At 35.0% G+C, this 22,995-nt stretch overlaps 2 protein-coding genes, 1 long non-coding RNA gene and 1 pseudogene across 4 annotated transcripts; 3 read left to right on the top strand and 1 right to left on the bottom strand.

Annotated features, from left to right (window-relative positions):
• Positions 1 to 1,467: 1,467 nt before the first annotated feature.
• LOC108981968 lies at positions 1,468 to 3,314 on the top strand. Its single transcript, XM_035692597.1, has 2 exons — positions 1,468 to 2,726; positions 3,011 to 3,314. Exons 1-2 carry the CDS (start codon positions 1,736 to 1,738, stop codon positions 3,043 to 3,045), a joined length of 1,026 nt encoding a protein of 341 aa, XP_035548490.1. The 5' UTR covers positions 1,468 to 1,735; the 3' UTR covers positions 3,046 to 3,314.
• Positions 3,315 to 7,291: 3,977 nt separating this feature from the next.
• LOC118348997 (cyclin-D1-1-like) lies at positions 7,292 to 9,352 on the top strand. 2 transcript variants are annotated; one of them, XM_035691825.1, is made up of 5 exons: positions 7,292 to 7,712; positions 7,789 to 7,875; positions 8,006 to 8,321; positions 8,398 to 8,513; positions 8,972 to 9,352. In XM_035691825.1, the coding sequence occupies exons 1-5, from the start codon at positions 7,449 to 7,451 to the stop codon at positions 9,137 to 9,139; spliced, it is 951 nt and encodes a 316-aa protein (XP_035547718.1). In that variant the 5' UTR covers positions 7,292 to 7,448; the 3' UTR covers positions 9,140 to 9,352. The 2 variants fall into 2 exon arrangements, with proteins under 2 accessions (XP_035547718.1, XP_035547717.1); XM_035691824.1 differs by having other exon boundaries at positions 8,003 to 8,321.
• Positions 9,353 to 16,253: 6,901 nt separating this feature from the next.
• On the top strand, positions 16,254 to 18,590 carry LOC118349028 (annotated as a pseudogene).
• A 3,639-nt stretch (positions 18,591 to 22,229) lies between these two features.
• On the bottom strand, positions 22,230 to 22,995 carry LOC118349053. Its single transcript, XR_004802028.1, has 2 exons — positions 22,920 to 22,995; positions 22,230 to 22,810 (listed from the first exon to the last, which is right to left on the bottom strand). It is a non-coding gene; the product is annotated as an uncharacterized LOC118349053 (long non-coding RNA).

Below are 22,995 nucleotides of genomic sequence, written 5' to 3'. Positions count from 1 at the left end.
TCACAAATTTGTTTAAGGGGATGATTGCAAGATAGTTTTATCCGTCATAACTCCTAAAAGTTTGGAGAACCAGAAAACATGCCTTGTGGAAATTAAAAGACTGTTAATCATGTCTGAAAGCAGAGGATAATTCAATATCATGATGATGTCAATAAGGAGGAGCTCAAGTGTTAGAGGTTCCAAAATTAGATATGGTATTAAATTTTTTTTATTTTTATTTTAATAAAAATGGAGGTCAAGCCCCTTATTATTATAAAACATCCTCACAGAAAGACACAGGATAAACCCGTGGTAACAATAAAGAACATGAGACCTCAAAAACATTGACAAACAAATAACAAAGACCTAGCTAAAGCCACTACCGAATCCTAAATTTAGTTCTAATAAAAGGACGAATAATACTACTATGCCGTCTCATTTTGCTCATTCATTTTGATCGCTCGTGCATTTAATTTTTTTTTATTTTTTATTTTTACTTATTGATTAAGGAAGTGACTATTAGTATATTTGTGTATTTTTTTAAAAAAAAATTAAATATATTAAAAAATGTAAAAGAAAAAAGAAGAAAAATAAAATAAAATTTATACTAGTGAACACGGCCAGTAGTCAAAGCTGGGTGACACACTAGCACTACCCTGTAAGGACATCCACCCTTATCCAATCTAAAAAAATCTAGGAGGCTAGAAGGTAGCTCAAAATTGTTATTCCATGAAGGGCTTAAACCTACTGCTCCAATGCGTGACAGTCCATCAGCCAAGGAATTACACTTCCTATATATATGTCTCTAACATAAACATAAACCATCCAACATCCCTAACAATTCCTCCCAGTAATCCTACATATACCAAAGTCCACATCTCTGTTTCCTCAACCATTGTATCACCAACATGGAATCCATCTCAATCTCCAGCTTTGCAAATCCAGGTACCTCACGCAACGCAACTCATGAAGCAAACCCCATAAACTCAGCACTTCTATAATCTGCTCCGATTGTTCTAGACCCACCAAGCGATCAAATAACTCTACATTCCATCCACTTTTAGTTTTACAATCTTCCAGTAAGATATTCGGCAATTCTCTAACTTCTTGTTGCTCACAAAGCGGACCATCACTAAGCAAGTTATCTCGCCAGAAGGAAAACTTTCCTTCCCATACCTACCACTTCGAGTGTCGTTGTACTGCAGGTAAGTTATTCAACAACATTTTCCAGAATTTAGATCCTTTCATGGTATCAACAACAGAGATGTGCTTCTTACCTACATATTTTGCAAGAAAGAATTGCGACCAAATGGAATTTCCTTGGAGAAGATTACAAGCCAGTTTCATATGAAGAGAAGGTTGCACCTCCTATAAATTCCGAAGATATTAGAAATACATTAGTTTTTTCTTTATATGTAAACTTACTTTTCTGCCCTTGTACTTGTAGTTTTAGTACATATAAATACTTCTTTTGATTGTAAATGTTTTATGGAAAATGATAGAAAATACGAAAGCATTTGTTTGCCCAAATCTCTCTCTGTTCCCGAACCCTAACTCAGCATATTCATCAGATTGATCACAAATCCATGGCAAAACTGCAGTTTTGTCATGGTATCAGAGCTTAAACCGCTGCTCTGCGAAATTTGTCATGGAATCCGATTCGTCTGATTAAGATTCTTCTTCTTCTCCCTTTTCTCCTTCTCTCGATAATCCTTCACATCCCTATTTCTTACACCATGGAGAAAATCCAGGTGTTATGCCTGTTACCGATCGTTTAAATGGTGATAATTACCATTCTTGGTCACGGTCCATGTCCAAAGCCATCAGTGTGAAGAATAAGACCGGATTCATCACAGGAATTCACAAAAAGCCGAAGTCTGACACAGATCCACTCTATTTGCCATGGATTCGGTGTAATGACATGGTAGTTTCGTGGATCCTCAATTCGGTGGCAAAGAACATTGGATCCAGCATTCTCTACATTGACAATGCCTCCGATATGTGGAAAGACTTACAGGATCGCTTCTCACAAGGTAATCGTCCACGAATTTTTCAACTACGTAAGGCGATTAGTTTCTTAAAGCAAGATCATAAATCTGTGAGTGATTATTATACTGAATTGAAATCATTTTGGGATGAGCTAGCAAATTATAGACGATTACCACAGTGTTCTGTTGAAACCCTAAGGTTTTTTGAAGAAATTCAACAAGAGGAGTATGTAATGCAGTTTTTGATGGGGCTAAGTGACTCTTTTAATAGTATTCGAAGTCAGATACTATTAATTGATCCCTTTCCTTCTATGAATAAAGTCATATCTTTGGTTCTTCAAGAAGAGAAACAGAGAGAGATTAGTTTGGAGACTTCTGTCCCTAGCCTTGAATCGGTTGCTGCTTTGACAGCAAGGCCTGCGAAAATTGGTACAAATGTTGCTAAGCAAACCAATTTTCGAAAGGATAAACCTGTGTGTAGTCATTGTGGATACACAGGTCACACTTCTGAAAAGTGTTATAGGATTCATGGTTTTCCTCCTGGTTTTAAATCCAAAAAAGGAAATAATGCTTTAGCCAATCAATCTTCTTCACCTATGGGTAAATCAAGTGATGATACTCCGAAGTTTTCTTTGTCTCAAGATCAATATCAGCAGCTACTTGCCATGCTCAAACCACAATCTATTTCATCATCAGTGAATCAAGTCAGCTCTGGCATTTTACCAACTCCACAGCCACCTTCTACTGATCATTTTGCAGGTAATCTCATGCCCTGGATAATTGACACTGGAGCAACAGACCATATGGTCAGCTCCATTGATTATTTTTCTTCTGTAACCTCTAACCTTTCATCTGTTGTAAAATTACCAAATGGCCATTCAGTTCCTGTTACACATACTGGTACCATCAAATTACTAGACAACCTAACTTTGTGTAATGTTCTTTGTGTCCCTAATTTTTCCTTTAATTTGATCTCTGCCAGTAAATTAACCCGTGATCATTCATGCTGCCTCATTTTTGTTTCTAATCTCTGTTTCATTCAGGACCTGCCTACATGGAAAACGATTGGGATGGCTGAGGAGAAGGCTGGCCTTTATTACTTAAAGCAAAGTTCTTTGGTTGGTTGTTCTGTTTCTTCTCCTTCAATAAATCAGAATGTTAGTCTATGGCATTATAGGTTAGGCCATATTTCTTTTTCCAAATTAAAGTTTCTTAATAGCAGTGTTTCAGATTTACATATATCAAAATCAAATAATTCTTGTACTTGTGCAATCTGTCCTTTAGCTAAACAAAAATGTCTACCTTTTCCTTCTAGTGCATCAAATTCAGTTTCTCCATTTGAATTGATTCACTGTGATTTGTGGGGACCATTTTCTGTTTCTGCTTTAGATGGTTCAAAATATTTTCTTACAATTGTAGATGATTACTCTAAAACTACTTGGGTATATCTTCTACAACATAAATCCCAAACCAAGCCCTACTTGCAATCTTTCTTCAAATTAGTTCAAACTCAATTTCATTCTCAAATAAAGAAAATCAGAACCGATAATGGGACTGAATTTCACATGCCAGAATATTTTTCTTCCCAAGGTGTTATACACCAGAAAAGTTGTGTTGAAAGACCACAACAAAATGGGGTCGTTGAAAGGAAACATCAACATTTGCTAAATGTTGCTCGTTCCCTTAGATTCCAAGCTTCTTTACCATTAAACTTTTGGGGTGATTGCATTCTTTCTGCTGTCCATTTAATAAATCTTACACCAACTCCATTACTCTCACATAAATCTCCTTATGAGGTTTTGTATTCTCAACCACCTCTTTATAATCACCTCAAAGTTTTTGGTTGTCTTTGTTTTGCTTCAACCTTGCATCGTGATCGATCTAAATTTGATCCAAGAGCAAGAAAATGTATTTTCATTGGATATCCTTTTGCTGTAAAAGGATACAAACTATATGATCTTGCAACACACAAAACTTTCATATCTCGTGATGTTGTGTTTCATGAACATATATTTCCTTTCTCTTCCACTTCTTTTCCTATCAAACCTTGTAGTTCTTCAGTTTTTCCTAAATCAGTATCTGATTTTCCAGATTCCATATTTTCTCCTTTACCTTCTTCACAAATATCATCACCCAATGCAGCAGAATTTCCTTCAATTTCTACATTTCCAGATTCATCATCTTCCATAGAGAATTCTTTCTCAAATTCCAATAATTCCACTGTTCCAATTCGGCAATCTACAAGAATCAGAAAACCACCAAGATACTTGCAAGACTATCATTGTCAGCTGGCCTCTCAGCATTCATCACAATCTGCTTCTTTGCTGGGCAAGTCTTCAGGTATCAAATTCCCTCTTTCTAATGTCCTTTCTTATGATAAACTCTCTAGCTCTCATAAACACTTTGCTTTTGCCATTTCTTCTATTTCTGAACCTCAAACTTTCTCCCAAGCAAACCAAATCCCTAAGTGGCAAGAAGCCATGAATGCTGAAATCAAAGCCCTTGAGGCAAATGGAACTTGGACTCTCACTACTTTACCTATGGGAAAGAAGCCGATAGGCTGTAAGTGGGTTTATCGGGTTAAATATAAAGCTGATGGTACCATTGAGAGGTACAAAGCTCGTTTGGTTGCAAAGGGGTACAACTAAATTGAGGGACTTGATTTTCAGGAGACTTTTTCTCCAGTTGCAAAAATGACTACAGTGAGATGTCTATTGGCCATAGCAGCTGCCAAAAATTGGCATTTACATCAGTTGGATGTAAATAATGCATTCTTGCATGGAGATTTAGATGAAGAAGTATATATGTCTATTCCACCCAGATATGGCACACAGGGGGACTCTAGAGTTTGTAAATTACAAAAGTCTCTTTATGGGTTAAGGCAAGCCTCTAGACAATGGTTCTCCAAGTTATCCACAGCCATTATTGAGTATGGTTTTCAGCAAGCAAAATCTGATCATACTCTCTTTATTAAGTCAGAAAACAGTTCTTTCATTGCTTTGTTAGTCTATGTTGATGATATTATTCTAACTAGCAATGATTTGAATTTAATTTCTGATTTAAAGACATTTCTAGACAATAAATTCAAATTAAGGATTTGGGCACCTTGAAATATTTTCTTGGGATGGAAGTTGCTAGGTCTTCCAAAGGCATAATATTGTGTCAAAGAAAATATGTGTTAGATATTTTGCAAGATTCAGGTTTTTTGGCTGCCAAATCTGTTACTTTTCCTATGGAACAAAATGCAAAATTCTCAAATTTAGATGGTGAACCTTTAGAGGATCCTTCTTTATATCGGAGGTTAATTGGGAGGCTCATTTATCTCACTATATCACGGCCAGACATCTCTTATTCTGTGCAAATTCTAAGTCAGTATATGGATAAACCAAGGCAGCCACATTTAAATGCTCTACACCGAGTGCTTAGATACTTGAAGGGAGCACCCGGTCAAGGAGCATTTTGTGACTCGGATTGGGCTGGTTGTATGGATACTAGAAGATCCATTACAGGCTTTTGTGTGTTTCTTGGAAATTCTTTAATTTCCTGGAAGTCTAAGAAGCAACAAACCGTCTCAAAGTCCTCAGCCGAAGCTGAATATAGGGCTATGGCCTCTACTACTTGTGAGATTTCTTGGTTGATTACTTTGTTGGCAGATTTTCAGATTACTCATGCCAAACCAGCTTCATTATTCTGTGACAGCAAAGCAGCCCTTCACATTGCTGCTAATCCAGTTTTCCATGAAAGGACAAAGCACATCGAAATTGATTGTCATATTGTAAGAGAAAAGCTCCAAGCAAAGCTGATAAAGACATTTCATGTTGCTTCCCATTCTCAGCTTAGTGACATTTTTACCAAGGCACTTGGGTCTCAACAATTCCATTCATTGCTTAGCAAGATGGGTGTCTTAGATATATACACTCCATCTTGAGGGGGACTATTAGAAATACATTAGTTTTTTCTTTATATGTAAACTTACTTTTCTGCCCTTGTACTTGTAGTTTTAGTACATATAAATACTTCTTTTGATTGTAAATGTTTTACGGAAAATGATAGAAAATACGAAAGCATTTGTTTGCCCAAATCTCTCTCTGTTCCCGAACCCTAACTCAGCATATTCATCAGATTGATCACAAATCCATGGCAAAACTGCAGTTTTGTCAGAAGACCCACACCACCCTCTAACACCAGCCTACAGAGATCATCCCAAGCACGCCATTTTTTTTTTCGGCTTCCCATCTCGAACACCCCAAAAGAAAGTGCTCATTATCCTCTTCAACTTATCAATCACTGACTTAGGGGTTTGTAAAAGAATGACAATGAATAGGAATGCTTTGCAAAACATATTTTAGTAACAAAAGTTGAGATCCACTAGATAATAATCTAGCCTTCCATCCCACTAATCGATCCCGAACTTTGTTGATCAACCCCTCAAAATGAGCTGTAAGCAATCTACCAGAGACTATGGGGACTCCCAAATAATTAGAAGGAAAGCCACCTTCACTAAAACCCGTCAAACGAAGGAGCATATAATGTCATGCTGGAGAGATAGTCTTTGAAAAACTGATAGAAGATTTCCTCTTATTAACCACTTGTCCAGACCATTCTTTATACTACTTGAGCACCTTCGAAACTGCCCTCAAAGATGCTTTTACTCTATTAGCAAAAATCATTATATCATAGCATAGAGAATATGAGAAATAGTAGAAGTCCCCCTTGGATGATAAAAAGGAACTATCTTTCCCAACTCAACCTGCTTTTTTAACATTCTAGAGAGGATTTCCTCCACTAGATATGGTATTAAATAGTTGTTTGGAGGGTACGCTTAATTAGTTTGGTATTCATAATTAGGTGGATAAGCAACCACATATTGATTCAGTCAAGTGAGCAAACCTCTTCTTATTTGTTGTTATGCTGATTATGTATGTACCTCCCTCATAGCAAGAGAGATATTTCAGGGGAATGTACAGACTACAGTTGTTGACCTCTAAATGAAGATTAATGGTTGCTTGCTACGTGAGTACCAACTCCAAGGACATTTCTATTTTCTCCTGTCATACAAAGTACAGTCATTTTTGTGCTGCATCTGGTGCTTCCAAGTTTTCCCGTAGATTAGTACAATGAACCATTATGAAATAAGGACGTCAGGAATCTCAGAGGGTTGCTAAGATATGGATTTAATTAATTAATGATATAAAACAAGGCTTCATCAAGTCTTTACTCCGGGACAGGATAAGCATTGGCCCTACTCAAATTTTGGCAATCTTTCAACGAAGCTTCATGCACAGGGCTCACTTTCATCAACCAAGCTGCCGTATCATCTCACTCTCCCACTTTATAATAAATAAATCTTCGGACAGGGCTTGGCTTAGCCACTCTAATAGAATCAACTCCATAAAATTCCTGAACCGAGCCGTGAAACAGAGAGTGATCGGAAAACGATGATGCTCAGTCTCTACTAATTCACTGTCGGACACAGATACAATGTTCATGTCCTCACCCTACTCAACTCCCAACTTATACTGCAATGAGGTAGCCGCTGAAGTGGTGTCCTCAAATGCGGACTTGATCTGTGACCATGACGTTGAGCATGAAACTCTGGATTTACTGTCTTACGACGACAGCTCTATCATTAGTCTCTTTGATTCTGAAATTGATCAAATGCGGGAACTTGAATCGCTACGTCATGTTCGTGGTGATTCTGGCCTTATCAGTGCTAGAAAAGACGCTGTCAATTGGATGCTGAAGGTAATCTATTCTTCAAAAAGCATTTAATATTCGGTTTTGCATGATTTCCTTTATAATTATTTTTGCATCTTTACAGGTGCATACTTGCTACCGGTTTAGGCCCGAAACGGCATATCTTTCTGTAAACTATCTGGATCGTTTTCTCTCCTCTCATTCTTTGCCGGTAATTTCTCTTATTCCAAGGAAACTTCAAAATTAGAGTAATGGCACTTGATCAAATTATATCATTTAACATTTATAGCTAGAACCAGCTTGTTTGGGCCATATATCAACTTGTTACACTTTATCAGCAGCAAGGTAGAGGATGGCCTCTGCAGCTATTGTCCGTTGCTTGCCTGGCTCTGGCAGCAAAAATGGAGGAAACAAGCGTGCCACTTTTATTAGACCTGCAGGTGAAGGAACCCAAATTCTTGTTCAAGCCCAAAACAGTTCAACGGATGGAGCTCCTCGTCCTGGCCAATCTTAAGTGGCGATTGCGCATAACTACGCCTTTTGATTTCGTCCCCTATTTCATTTCTAAGTTTTCATGTCTTGGCTCTCCACGTCCACTAAATGATTACAGTCAAGCATTCTCGCGTGCCTCAGATCTTATTATTAGCGCGTGTCGGGGTAATTCTCAAATCAAAACTCTCTCTCTCTCTCTCTCTCTCTTTCCAATCATAGCTCACAGAGATGTTCTCAACAGTGATGGATTACTTGGATTGTCCACCATCTGCAATAGCAGCGGCTGCTGTGCTATGCGCAACAGATCAGAATGTGGATCACCGGGAGTTGGGCTACTTTCACAAGAGAGTAAGCAAAGTAAGCCTCGCCCTGCAATTTGCAATTATCAATATACTGGTTGCCGATATGGCTCAAGTGTATAGTCTTTCCAAACTGCATTTACAGGCTACTTATTAATTCCCAGCTAACTTTTACGAATTGACAAAGACAACAAATGAAAATAGGCCTTTTATTGGCATTAGAATCCCCAAAGAATGTTAATTTATACTACCTGATAAGCACCACTGTCATTTTATCCTGTTTTTCTTTTGTATTAACACCAGACACAAAGCAGTTGTTTGCCTCTTAAAAGTGGTCCTGATGATAAAGATAAAAGAAAGAAAGAGCCGGCAGTTTAGGATACTCTCACATATGAAAAGTGGATGACATTGTATTTTGTTTCCAACAAATGTACTTTTGTGTTTCGAAGTCCTAAAGTGTGAGCCGGGTAACAGAAGCATGCATATTGTAACAATAACTGGCATTGCTGGGTACAGGAATCCGTGAAAACATGTTTCGAACTTATGAAGCAGAACAAATGTCTAATGGGACACGTTAAACAGCAGAAGTTGCAGCCAGTGCCACCAATTATTCCTGTTGCAGAGTTTGAAGCAGGTCTTGGCAGAAGCTGTAATGCTCAAAAAACTGGGGTAACAAGGACTTGAAGTCAAGCCAATGTTCAACGATTTGAACTAATGCTGAAAGCAAAACTGTTTTTCTTTTTTCTTTTTTTTTTTTTTTTTTGGGTCTTTTCCTTCTTCCTACTATTTCTTCGATTCTTTGAAGGTTTTTTCTCGTGTGTTACTACTGCATTGTAAGATGATTGTGAAGGAAGTTTTTTAACATATGCAAACAATAATGATGATTGACATTATTAATTTATCTTGTGTTGGACAGATTCCATTTTTCTTCCCTAAAAATGTAAATCAAACTCCTGATTTACTTATTACCTGTACAAGCAAACCCCTTGTTGAAATTCCTTCCTTTTTTTTTCAATGAATACCTGTGTGTCTGAAAAACGTGTCCAGAACCGCTTGAAGGACTCATTTAACCTTTTCCCATGGTCGTTGAGGAATATATCTAGGGGTTGATTCTTCTGTAAAGATTAATCCTAGGCTTATCATTTTCCTATTGGTTTTACGACTTTGCGTTGTTTTAGAAACAGCCCCCACTCCCCCAACCCCAACCCCAAGAAAAAAAAAAAAAAAAAATAGGACATTATTAGTTTGTCTCGGTTGGCTAACTATTATATGATCCACTCTCACATCGATGGAAATTATAGAATAATTTAATAAGCTTTTTCACACAGATCATGCACTTGAAACATGCGCTTAAAAATGCTTTCTTTGGAACAGACAAAAATTACCCACCAGATGAGATGCCGTTTAATAGGGGTTTTTATGCTGTTCTTTCTGTGTTCTAGTGTTTTAATGTTACAACATATGGATATTTCATGCTACAAATAAGGAAATAATAGTCCTCAAACGTGACATGCCTGCCTATAACGTCGTGCAACAACATTTTGGCATGACCACCCCCCATCACATTCATTCAAACAGACAAGACCCATCAGGCAAGAGGACCTATTGCTTACATGATCAGTACATGACATGATTATTTTCACCCAAATCCCAATTAGCAGCTGAAGTTGAATACATTAAAACAGGAGCGCAATAAAAAACAAGAGACAAGGAAGGATCCTAGGAGCTTGCTGTAGGGCAGGACAAACATTGCTATCAAGCTAAAAAGGATGATCAGTGTCCTTTTTTCTATGGCTGGAGTTCCTTGCGTTAATTCACGTGGACATCGTACGTGACTGCACGAAAGGGTGAATGATGTTGAGAAGGGAAGTTTCTCTTCACCAGTAGTATCCATAGAAGCATATTGGGTTTGCCAGCGGTGGACGTGAGACTCGTGTCGCGTCACTTCTTTTCGAATTTCGTCACAATTGATCAGAAGAATCAACGAAATACCTCGGAACCCGAACTATAAGAGTTTTTACTATAAATTAGTCACTATTCACATTACACACTCTGTATCTATAATTTTTTTTTTATAGGAATGTATAATATGAAATAATAAATAGTGATAAAGAAATTTTTTTCCCAAAACAATACATTTTTGTCTCTGCCAAATAGTTGAACTGGGAGGCATCTCATTGTTGACCGATTCTCACACATTTAAATTATTTTTGACCGATTCTTGCTCATGAAAACGTTCATGAGTGGGAGTCTATCATCTTAAGAGTCCTTTAAGTGGTCCAACACTCCTCCATCAGTTTAAATTGATCCCATGAAAATAGGATCACGTGGGACACGTAAACCCGAAATTTGATGGGAATTTCGACTATAAATACATGTGTTTGGTCCCCAAACTCACTCACTCAATTCCCTTCGGTAATACACCATCTAAATAGAGTAGAGAAGAGTTTGGAAGAGCCAAACACAGTGAAAACCGAAACTTTTTCAGTGAATTGCATCAATGGCTGGAAGTAAGATTTCTTGGCATTAAACCCTTTAATTCTCGTTTCTAAAGTGTTATTCCGCATTAGAGAATTTTATTTAAGTCTAACAGTTGGTATCAGAGCATTAAAATCCTCTGTCTTGATCTTTAAATTCAAAAAACCGTGTTCCTCTGTTTTTTGGCCGAGAATTGAAATTTTTTTTGGGTTTTGATTTTGGACGTTTTTTTATTTGAAAGAAGTTTAGAAATCATATAGAAATATTTTTTCTAAGCTTTCTGTGATTAAAAACATCATTTTTGACGTGAAAAAACACTGTAAAACGCGAAAATCGCGCTGCGTCTGGAGGTAGAAGACGACGAGAACGACATGTCGTTTTCAGGCTTGTTGAAAACGACATGTCGTTTACAGCTGCTTTGGTTTCATTCGGTACTGCTAAACGACAGGTCGTTTTCAACTTTGATGAAAACGACATGTCGTTTAGCATAAGGATTCTTATTCCCGAATACCACTAAACGACACGTCGTTTTCAATTTAATGAAAACGACAGGTCGTTTTGCTTCGGAGCCCGTTCAAGTGTAATGACAAAAACGACACGTCGTTTTTTAATTGATGAAAACGACATGTCGTTTTATTCGGTAGTCGTTTATCAAGCCTGAAGGTAAACGACATGTCGTTTTGAGTTTCAGTAAAACGACATGTCATTTAGAGGCTGTCTGTGTTTTAAGAAATGGGCAAAACGACACGTCGTTTTTTCATTCTAGAAAAACGACATGTCGTTTACTTGGTGCAAAAAAAAAAAAAAAAATTTTCCCATTTTTAAATGGGTTGAATAGTGGGTTTTTGGGTTTATGCCCATTGTGCTTATAATTTTTTATTTTTATTTTTAATTATATGCATTGAGGATATTTGTTTATTATGCTCATATTTAGTTTGCATAAATTGATTAATTTTTGCTTTTTACATGCAATTTTTGATGAGTATATAGTTTAGAGCATGAGATTAAATGTTATGCATAATATTATAATCTAGATTGTGCAATATTTATGCTTATATTATGAATCTTTTGTGCATAGTTATAACATGTGAGTATTAGTTAAAATTATGTAATTCATAATATTAAGCTAGTCTTATGCAATTTAAATGTCTAGTGATCCATATAGTTTTATGTTAATTAGAGAATAGCCACAGCATCTTTAATTAAGTAAAATTATAATGATTGATTAGGATCACATAAGAAATATTAGACATTAATTGTAATTAATTATACATAAATATAATAAATTTTATCCCACAGGAATTTTTATTATATTTATATTATTAATTAGGATAAAATATCAAGTTATTCATTAATTACCCACAGGAATTATGAATGAAGTAAATAATTTGATAGTTTTATCATAAAAGTCTAAGATAGAATACACATCAAATTCATAATATACCCTTTAGAATTATGAATTAAGTAATTATATTGATAAAATTCTATCATATAGAATAATTGGATCTACTGGTATTAAAATTTAGCCCACAGGCAATTTTATGTCATTAGATTCAATTTTTAGGCATGATTTACATTGGTAAAACATGAATATTTATTTAGGCCTCAATTTTAACATAAACATGTAATCTATATGCAGTTTCACAACCTACAAATTTCTCTGATATTCGTTATGATATCCCTGAACTTAAGGGAGATAACTATAAGGTCTGGAAGGAGAGAATTCTTCTTCATTTAGGGTGGATGGACATAGATTATGCTATTAGGAAAGACGAACCACCAGCTGTAACTGATACCAGTAATGCAGCAGACATCGCACTTTATGAGCGATGGGAGCGATCTAATCGCCTAAGCATGATGTTCATTAAGACTAGAATATCAGCTGGTATTCGTGGTTCTGTCGATCAGCATGAAAAGGTCCGAGACTTGCTAAAAGCCATTGATGAACAATTTGTCACTTCAGACAAGGCTCTAGCAAGCACCCTAATTATGAAGTTCTCATCCCTAAGACTCACCAGTGTGAAAGGTGTGCGTGAGCACATCATGCAAATGAGGGACAATGTGGCTCAATTGAAGAAACTCGAGGTTGAAATGTCGGAGTCCTTCCTAGTGCACTACATCCTGAACACACTCCCGCATCAATATGGACCCTTCAAAATCTCTTACAACACACATAAGGATAAATGGTCAATTAATGAACTCATGACCATGTGTGTTCAAGAGGAAGGGAGACTGATGATGGAACAGGGTGAAAGTGCAATGCTGGCAACGCATGGAAAGGGCAAATATCAAGCCAAACTGAAGGGAAAAGGCAAAATACCTCCCCAAGGTGGTATTAAGAAAGATTCCAAGTGTTTCTTCTGTAAAAAGAAGGGACACATGAAGAAGGAATGCGCCAAATTCCAGAAATGGCTTGCAGACAAAGGTAATTCGACCTCACTTGTTTGTTATGAATCTAATATGGTTAATGTCAATATTAACACATGGTGGATTGATTCTGGATCAACAATCCACATTTCGAATTCCTTGCAGGGTTTGCAAAACCTAAGGAAGCCAGTGGGAAGTGAGCGAAGCATCTTATCAGGAAACAAGATGGGCTCGCATGTGGAAGCTGTTGGAACTTGCTATTTAATTTTATCTAGTGGTTTTGTTTTAAAGTTGGAGAATACCTTTTATGTTCCAAGTTTTTCTAGAAACTTGATTTCAGTTTCAAGACTAGTACCTTTTGAATATTCCTTTAATTTTTCAAATTCATCATTCAGTTTATTTTATAAATCTGATTGTGTTGGGAATGGTACTTTGTCTGATGGTCTTTACTGCATTAATTTACAAAACAATACCACTTATGATTCAATGCATGTTCACACTGGCACTAAAAGATGTGTTATTAATGAGGATTCCTCTAAATTATGGCACCGGAGATTAGGCCATATCTCCATAGATAGGATTAAAAGATTAGTAAATGAAGGGGTACTTAATACTCTAGATTTTTCTGATTTTGAGACTTGTGTGGACTGCATAAAGGGAAAGCAGACCAACAAGTCAAAGAAAGGTGCCAATAGGAGTTCAGACATATTAGAGATCATACATACTGATATATGTAGTCCAGACATGGACTCATATGGTCAGAAATACTTCATCTCTTTTATAGATGATTACTCACGATATATGTATCTCTACATGCTTCATAACAAGAACGAAGCATTAGATGCCTTTAAAATCTTTAAAGCTGAAGTAGAGAAACAATGCGGTAAACAAATTAAGATCGTGAGATCAGATAGAGGTGGAGAATATTATGGTAGATACACTGAGAATGGACAAGCACCTGGGCCATTTGCAAAGTTTCTTCAAGAGCATGGGATTGTTGCCCAATACACCATGCCTGGTTCACCGGACCAGAATGGTGTAGCAGAAAGAAAAAACCGAACATTATTGGACATGGTGCGGAGTATGCTTAGCAGCTCCAATCTTCCTAAATCATTGTGGGTTGAAACACTTAAGACGGCAGTGTATATATTAAACCGAGTTCCAACCAAGGCTGTTTCTAAAACGCCATTTGAATTATGGAAAGGTTGAAAACCTAGTTTGCGACATATGCGCGTTTGGGGATGCCCGTCTGAGGTGAGAATTTATAATCCACAAGAGAAGAAACTAGACCCAAGGACCATTAGTGGGTATTTCATTGGATATGCTGAAAGGTCTAAAGGTTATAGATTTTATTGTCCATCTCACAGTACTAGGATTGTGGAATCAAGAAATGCAAAGTTTCTTGAGAATGACTTGATCAGTGGGAGCGATCAAACCAGGAACATAGTTCCTGAGAATGATCATTCAGAATCTCAACCTTCCACTTCAAGTGATAGATTGGTTATTGTTTACAACACCCCTCAAGTACCAACTGGTGTTGAACTACCAATCATTGAAGTTCCACAAGTTGCTAACGACACTCTAGTAGATCAGGTAGTTCAAGAGTTGCCAACAACTTTTGAACAACCAGTTGAACCACATACTACTTCTCAGGAAGATGATGGTGCAACATTAAGAAGATCTGTTAGAGCAAGAAGATCAGCAATTCCTAGTGATTATGTTGTGTATCTGCAAGAATCTGACTATAACATTGGAGCCGAAAATGATCCCGAGTTATTTTCACAAGCCATGAGTTGCAAAGAATCAGAATTATGGTACAATGCCATGAAGGAAGAGATGAATTCCATGAAGAGTAACGAAGTCTGGGATCTTGTTGAGTTGCCTAATGGTGTAAAAGCCATTGGATGTAAATGGGTCTTTAAAACCAAAAGAGACTCATTAGGCAACATTGAGAGATACAAGGCAAGACTCGTAACTAAGGGATTCACTCAGAAAGAAGGAATCGATTACACGGAAACTTTCTCTCCCGTATCTAAGAAAGATTCCTTGCGTGTTATTTTGGCATTAGTAGCCCATTTTGATTTTGAATTGCAACAAATGGATGTGAAAACAGCATTTCTCAATGGAGATCTAGAGGAGGAGGTTTACATGAAACAGCCTGAAGGATTCCCCTCTAGTGATGGTGAGCAATTGGTTTGCAAGCTTAAGAAATCCATATACGGTTTAAAACAAGCATCTCGCCAATGGTATTTGAAATTCCATAATGTAATTTCTTCATTCGGTTTTGTAGAAAACGTTATGGATCAATGTATATACCAGAAGGTCAGTGGGAGTAAAATATGTTTTCTTGTTTTATATGTGGATGACATTTTGCTAGCAACCAATGATAAGGGTTTGCTGCATGAAGTGAAACAATTCTCTCTAAAAATTTTGATATGAAGGATATGGGTGAGGCATCTTATGTCATTGGCATTAAGATCCATAGAGACAGATTTCGAGGCATCTTGGGTCTGTCTCAGGAAACCTATATTAATAAATTTTTGGAGAGATATCGGATGAAGGATTGTTCACCAAGTGTAGCTCCCATTGTGAAGGGTGATAGGTTCAATTTGAATCAATGCCCAAAGAACGACCTTGAAAGAGAACAAATGAAGAACATTCCATATGCTTCTGCTGTCGGAAGCCTAATGTATGCTCAGGTCTGTACAAGACCTGACATTGCATTTGCTGTGGGAATGTTAGGACGATATCAGAGTAATCCAGGTTTAGACCACTGGAGAGCTGCAAAGAAAGTAATGAGGTACCTTCAAGGGACCAAAGAATACATGCTTATGTATAGACGAACGGACAATCTGGAAGTAATTGGCTACTCAGATTCTGACTTTGCTGGCTGTGTTGATTCACGCAAATCAACATCAGGATACATATTTTTGATGGCCGGTGGAGCTATATCATGGAGGAGTGCCAAGCAGACTTTGACTGCCACTTCTACTATGGAAGTCGAGTTCGTCTCTTGTTTTGAGGCCACTTCACATGGTGTATGGCTTAAGAGTTTCATTTCTGGGCTTAGAATTATGGATTCAATCTCTAGGCCATTGAGAATGTATTGCGACAATTCAGCTGCTGTTTTTATGGCTAAGAATAACAAAAGTGGGAGTCGGAGTAAACACATCGACATTAAATATTTAGCCATAAGGGAACGTGTTAAAGAAAGAGTTCGTCTCTTGTTTTGAGGCCACTTCACATGGTGTATGGCTTAAGAGTTTCATTTCTGGGCTTAGAATTATGGATTCAATCTCTAGGCCATTGAGAATGTATTGCGACAATTCAGCTGCTGTTTTTATGGCTAAGAATAACAAAAATGGGAGTCGGAGTAAACACATCGACATTAAATATTTAGCCATAAGGGAACGTGTTAAAGAAAATAAAGTGGTCATTGAGCACGTAAGCACTGAACTAATGATCGCTGATCCTTTGACTAAGGGCATGCCACCGTTGAAATTCAAGGATCATATAGTGAATATGGGACTTGGTTCCATTATGTAGTTTTTCATTGTATGAACAATGTTATTTTTATGAAATTCTTAATCATTTTGATGATCTTTTTCTCATATTAATGTGCACCTTAATTTATTTTTGAGAAAATTTATCTGTATTGGACCAAGAATAAACATAGGGTTTATTCATTAAGAAATTGTTTCCACATAAATTATAAAGAATGAATACATAGTAATACATGGAAGATAATACTCGTCATTAGAGGACCTATCGCCATGATTCATGTATTTATTACTTAAATGAAGATTATTGATGGGTTTAAGATCAGGAGTGTGGACCAAGTGGGAGAATGTTGACCGATTCTCACACATTTAAATTATTTTTGACCGATTCTTGCTCATGAAGACGTTCATGAGTGGGAGTCTATCATCTTAAGAGTCCTTTAAGTGGTCCAACACTCCTCCATCAGTTTAAATTGATCCCATGAAAATAGGATCACGTGGGACACGTAAAACCCGAAATTTGATGGGAATTTCGGCTATAAATACATGTGTTTGGTCCCCAAACTCACTCACTCAATTCCCTTCGGTAATACACCATCTAAATAGAGTAGAGAAGAGTTTGGAAGAGCCAAACACAGTGAAAACCGAAACTTTTTCAGTGAATTGCATCAATGGCTGGAGGTAAGATTTCTTGGCATTAAACCCTTTAATTCTCGTTTCTAAAGTGTTATTCCGCATTAGAGAATTTTATTTAAGTCTAACATTTTGTTCTAAAGTGCCTTACCATTGAATTACCGAAAGTTGATTACAGAAAGGAATTTGGCGAAGTAGAGGAGGCCATATTTTACTGGCATATTGTGCCAGAAAGCATTTGGAAGTTGCAGAAATTGTTTAACCTAGGAGAAGAGAATAAGCTGAGAAGTGCCATGGAGATCTTGGATCCTTTCTTATACCAGCGCATTTCATCAAAGAAAGGAGATTTTTCTAGACACAAAACATCCCAGATGGAGCAAGTTGAAGATGGGAAGGACGAAGACTTTGATTTACTAACAGCTTGCATGGAAAAACAAGAAGAAGAAGAAGAAGAAGAAGAAGAAGAAGAAGCGAAAGGAGGAGTAGCACAGATGGATGATTATAGAAGATCTGACAGATATCTAAGAGACATTTCATTCAATTTCATTGCAACTGGGAAAGACACTGTAAATGCAGGTCTCATGTGGCTTTTCTGGCTTATTGCCGCACACCCTTCAGCAGAAGAAAATATACGAGAAGAGATCAAAGAACATTTGCAAGCCAAAGATGATGGAAAGTGGAGGCTTTTCAGCATAGAAGAGCAAAGCAAACTAGCTAGTTTATCTACATGCAACCATCTGCGAGGCTCTTCGGCTATACCCATCAGTACCTTTCAATCACAATTTTCCGTTGAACCAGACGTTCTTCCAAGTGGCTACCGCGTTAATGCGAACACGAAGATAATGGTGTCACTTTATTCAATGGGAAGTATGGAAGGGATATGGGAAGATGATTGCTTGGAGTTCAAACCCGAGAGATGGATTTCTGAGAAAGAAGGAATCGTGCACATACCATCTTACAAATTCATTGCGTTCAATTCAGGACCTAGGAGCTGCTTGGGTCAAGACCTAGCTTTCTTTCAGATGAAGACTATTGTTCCTGCAATTCTTTGGAATTATCGTATTCAAGTGGTTCAAGGACATCCTATTTCTCAATTACTTTCTGTCATGCCGCATATGAAACTTGGCTTGAAGGTCAGGGTTTCCAAGAGATCATGATGATCAAGTACGTACTAACTAGTGTTTGATCACGACGAGTAAGAATATTATTATAAATAATTATATTTATCATCCTCATACATCACATATCACATTTATTTTATTTTTTATTTTTTTCATTTTTCCTATAATAATTATGTGGTATATAGATGATATATAAAATAACTCAATTAATTAACAAGAATAAAATAAAAATAATAATAATAAAATAATTTTAAAATATATAAAATATATGACGTGGGATGATCGGTAGCATTCCTCTATTATGAATAATTTTCCTTTCGCCTAGTCTTTGTAATAGAGATATTTAATGATGAATAAATCAAAATTGTTGTATGAGCAGCTAGCAAGTAGCTAGTATTAATTTTGTCATTCATTAAGATTCTTTTACATGCAATTATATTTATATCCATCCGTCTCAAATAGTTTAGGATATATAATGTTATTAGTAGACAACGTGTTTCTCTATTTTTTATTAGCTAGAAATGTTTGGTTCGTATATATATAGAGTGATTCCAAGCACGAAGATAGGATTTTTAAACGGATGTTGTCGATTGTTTTGATATATCATCAGATCGTTGAGACTCACTTTCTATAGTATAAAATTCTAACCGCGTATTGCACTTAATTTGGAGAACAGAGCTATATGTCATTAAAATTTAGGCCATCAAGCTCTTGGCAAAAATTATAACTATCTTTTTTATAAAAAATTATAACTATAAAAAAAAATAGTAATTAATTGGGGGCTATTTAGAATTCATCTAACTATCTTTCCCATGTTTTTTTCTTCATATACATATATAAACAATGTTTAAAATACAAGTTATCTGCGCGATTCGTTTCTTTTCTATTGTTTCTCATATATAAATATTTCTTGACCAATATTTAATTTCTAGAAAAATTAATAAAATCTCAGACCGAGTTTGCGGATCAATAGGGCAAGTTTTCGTCTGTATTCGTTTGGGACTTTAAGCTTGAAAATTGAGACCGGGAATAACCAGATTAGGAAACTTGATTTGCACTGCCGTCAATATACGTACGTAACTCCAGAAAATAGCAAGAGCGTGTTGAAGTCTGTGATATTTCTGGACCTTAGAGCATTCTCATTGGATTAGCTAAAAGCTAGTTAATCCAATGAGAATTTAGCTATTAGGTCATAAAATCCCTCACATTGAATTAGCTATATTCTAAATATTTGGAATATAGCTACAGTAAAATCTAAACTAATTTTTAAATTTGGAACACACTATTCATTCATCAAATCCCTTTTATATTATTTCTTTCTCTCTCCTTTTAATATTAATTATTTCTCTCTCCATTTTAAATGACAATTGAAAAAATATAATTAGAATACAATTACTAATTAATATATAATATTATGAATAGTAAAATATGATAAAATAAAATAAATTCATAATTAAAAAAATTAAAAAATTTTCAAAATTATTAATTACTCATTACTATATAATGAATAAATGGATAATCTAATTTGGAGATTTGATGTGAATAGTCAAAGTTAAATTCATCTTATATTATTTTATTGTCATATAATGAAAAAATGACTATTCCAATGTAGAAACTTATGTGAATGTAATAGCTAAATGCTAAATTTATCTTGCATTCATAAAAAATGTACTTTAATTTAGCTAATCCAATGAGAGTGCTCTTAGAGGGAGACGGATAGAGATGGAATACTACTGTCGACTTCCACCAATATCTTTTGATTAATTGGCAATACTTAGATTTTTCATTAAGAGAATTAAGTATCGAATCCCCTTCTCCATGTATAAAAAAAAAAAATACGCAGACTTTCGGCATCTTTGGATGTTGAGATCATTTTAATTCATCTCATTTTATTTTATCTTAACATTTAATCACCGCTTAAATATAAATATTTTTTAATTTTTAACTTTTTCATTTAATCATTATAACTTTCTCAAACTTTCAAATAAATCACACAAAAAATTCAATTTTTTCAAATCCTAAATTAAAATTATATTAAAAAATTATATTCTAATAATATTTTAAGTTTATATATTTTTATTTAACTTTTTTTCTATTCTTTCTCAAAATTTTATAAAACATCTTAAATAAAGCATTTTACAACTATTCACAAAATATTTTATTAATATTTACATAATGCTCATCCTATCTCATCTCAACATCCAAACAAAGTTGTATATGATTAACTTTCCAAAAAAAAAAATTAGGATAAATGATATTTGCAATTTTATGGTTTGCAAGTTCATTATTATTTTTTTAAGAATAAACTCTAAATTTTTTTAAAATAAGTGCATGAAATTTATACATCTTAAAACTATATCTTTACTCAAAAAGTAATTAAGGAGATTGGGTACCTATTGATATTTGAAAAAGCAAAAATTATTATTGTTAAAAGAGTGTCCAAGCGATACAGAATTAACACACCCTAGACACACCTATCAATGTGGGAGCTATGCTACAGTGACCCAGGATCAAGGCTTATTGTTTTAAGAAAAAATCTATTTCGAAGTCTTACACCACACCGTCCAATGTGGCTTTTATTTTAAATCAAAACATTTATAGGTAGGGCTAGAAATGAATATAGCAGGTTGAGCTAATATATACTCGATTTGAACTCGACTTATTCAATAAATGAGATATTTGTAAATATTAATATAAGTTTGAATATTAAACGAATAAAATTCATATAAATTCGACTCGATTCAATTTAGACTCGTGAACAAATTTATATAAACTCGAGTTGACTCATTTGAGCTCATTTTAGACCTCATACCATATGTTATATATGTATGTAATATATTTATTACATGCTAGTTATATTTTATATACTATTAATTTATTTATAGTTTACATTATTTAATATATTTATTATGTTTCTCAAGTGTGTTTAAGATAATAGTATAATAATATATCATACAACTAGAAGAACTTTTGATTTATTATATTATATATTATATATTATATATATTAAATAGTTTAATTTATTACATTTATCTTATATATTATTATTTTTTAATTATAACTATAAGTTAATTTATTTTATAAAAAGTTGTACCATAATAATTTTTTAATCAAACTATTTGGTTGAATAGTTAAACGGTTAGTTTTTTTTATAAAATTTAAAAATTTTTTATTAATTAAAAGATAAGAATGGTTTAAATTCAAAGATGAATTGAGATAGTTTGTGAATAATAAAATAAAAATTGAATTATTTATTATATTTTATATAAAAATTTGAGAAAATTATTTTAGAATTTGAAAAAGTTGAATTGTTTATTATATTTTGTGTAATAATTTAGAAAAATTGTAATAATGAAATAAAATAAATTGAGGTGAGCTTTGAATGCAAACAACGTTTTTACAAAAAAAAAAAAATCGAGTTCGAGCTTGAGTCATTTGTTTACTTCTAGTCGAATTGGAAACGAATTCGAACACCATTAATGGTTAATGAACCCAAGTTCAAACAAGAAAATTCGAGTTCAAGCTGAATTCAAACGAATAAACATGCTAATCGAACTCGCATATCCTTATTCAAACTTGACTCAACTCAGTTCATTTGCAGCCCTATTTTCAAATAGAAGAAAGTTATCACAATATGGCGAATAATTTCAGGACTGCTTAACAAATGCAGCTAAATAACAAATTTCCAATATGATCACGATCTGTCATGATCCAAGGGTAATCACTTTATAATAGAGTAGGCTGGGGGAATCCAGTTTCCTGACACAGAACAGCTAGGTTACATATTATGCCCGAAGACAAATAAAATAGGAGTACTACAAGATGTAACGTCATTTTGGTATGTTTGCTTCCAGCATGCTCTTTGGTGTTTGGACGCTAATTTATGACATTCTGGACCCTGATTAATCACACAAACCATTACAACAGCCAACACCTATCAAGCATCAAAATCAAAAGCTAATCACACGAATATCATGTTTGGCATACGGTGGCAAACATAGGCTAGAACATAAAACCCTGCTACTAAAGTGTATCAAAATACAGTGGCAAAGTTAAACAAGAATTACAACTACAACTATAACAAATTACAAAGCACAAGAAGCTACTAATTGCAAATTACATTGCTACCAACTACTCCACAATAACAATTTGATGAAAACAACACAGATTCTAAAATGGCCTCAGCTTCTCCATGAAATGACACCTTTGAGCTTGGAATGTCAACAGTATTACACACATGCAATTTAGTCACATTTCTGAAACACAAGCAGATCAACAATTTCTAAATTTATTAATTAATCAGAAAGTTATTAATAATTTCTTGAAAACAATTAAACAAAGAAGAAACTAATAGTAAATGACAACCTCACACCTCCTCATTGTCCGATAATGTTGGTTGTGTGACAATACTATGTTGGATTCCAACAACAAAACCATCAAC

This window comes from Juglans regia, chromosome 7, assembly GCF_001411555.2.
Source record: "Juglans regia cultivar Chandler chromosome 7, Walnut 2.0, whole genome shotgun sequence".
NCBI lineage: Eukaryota > Viridiplantae > Streptophyta > Magnoliopsida > Fagales > Juglandaceae > Juglans > Juglans regia.
The sequence above is the reverse complement of the archived record's forward strand: the minus strand, read 5'-3'. Positions and strand labels throughout refer to the sequence as shown.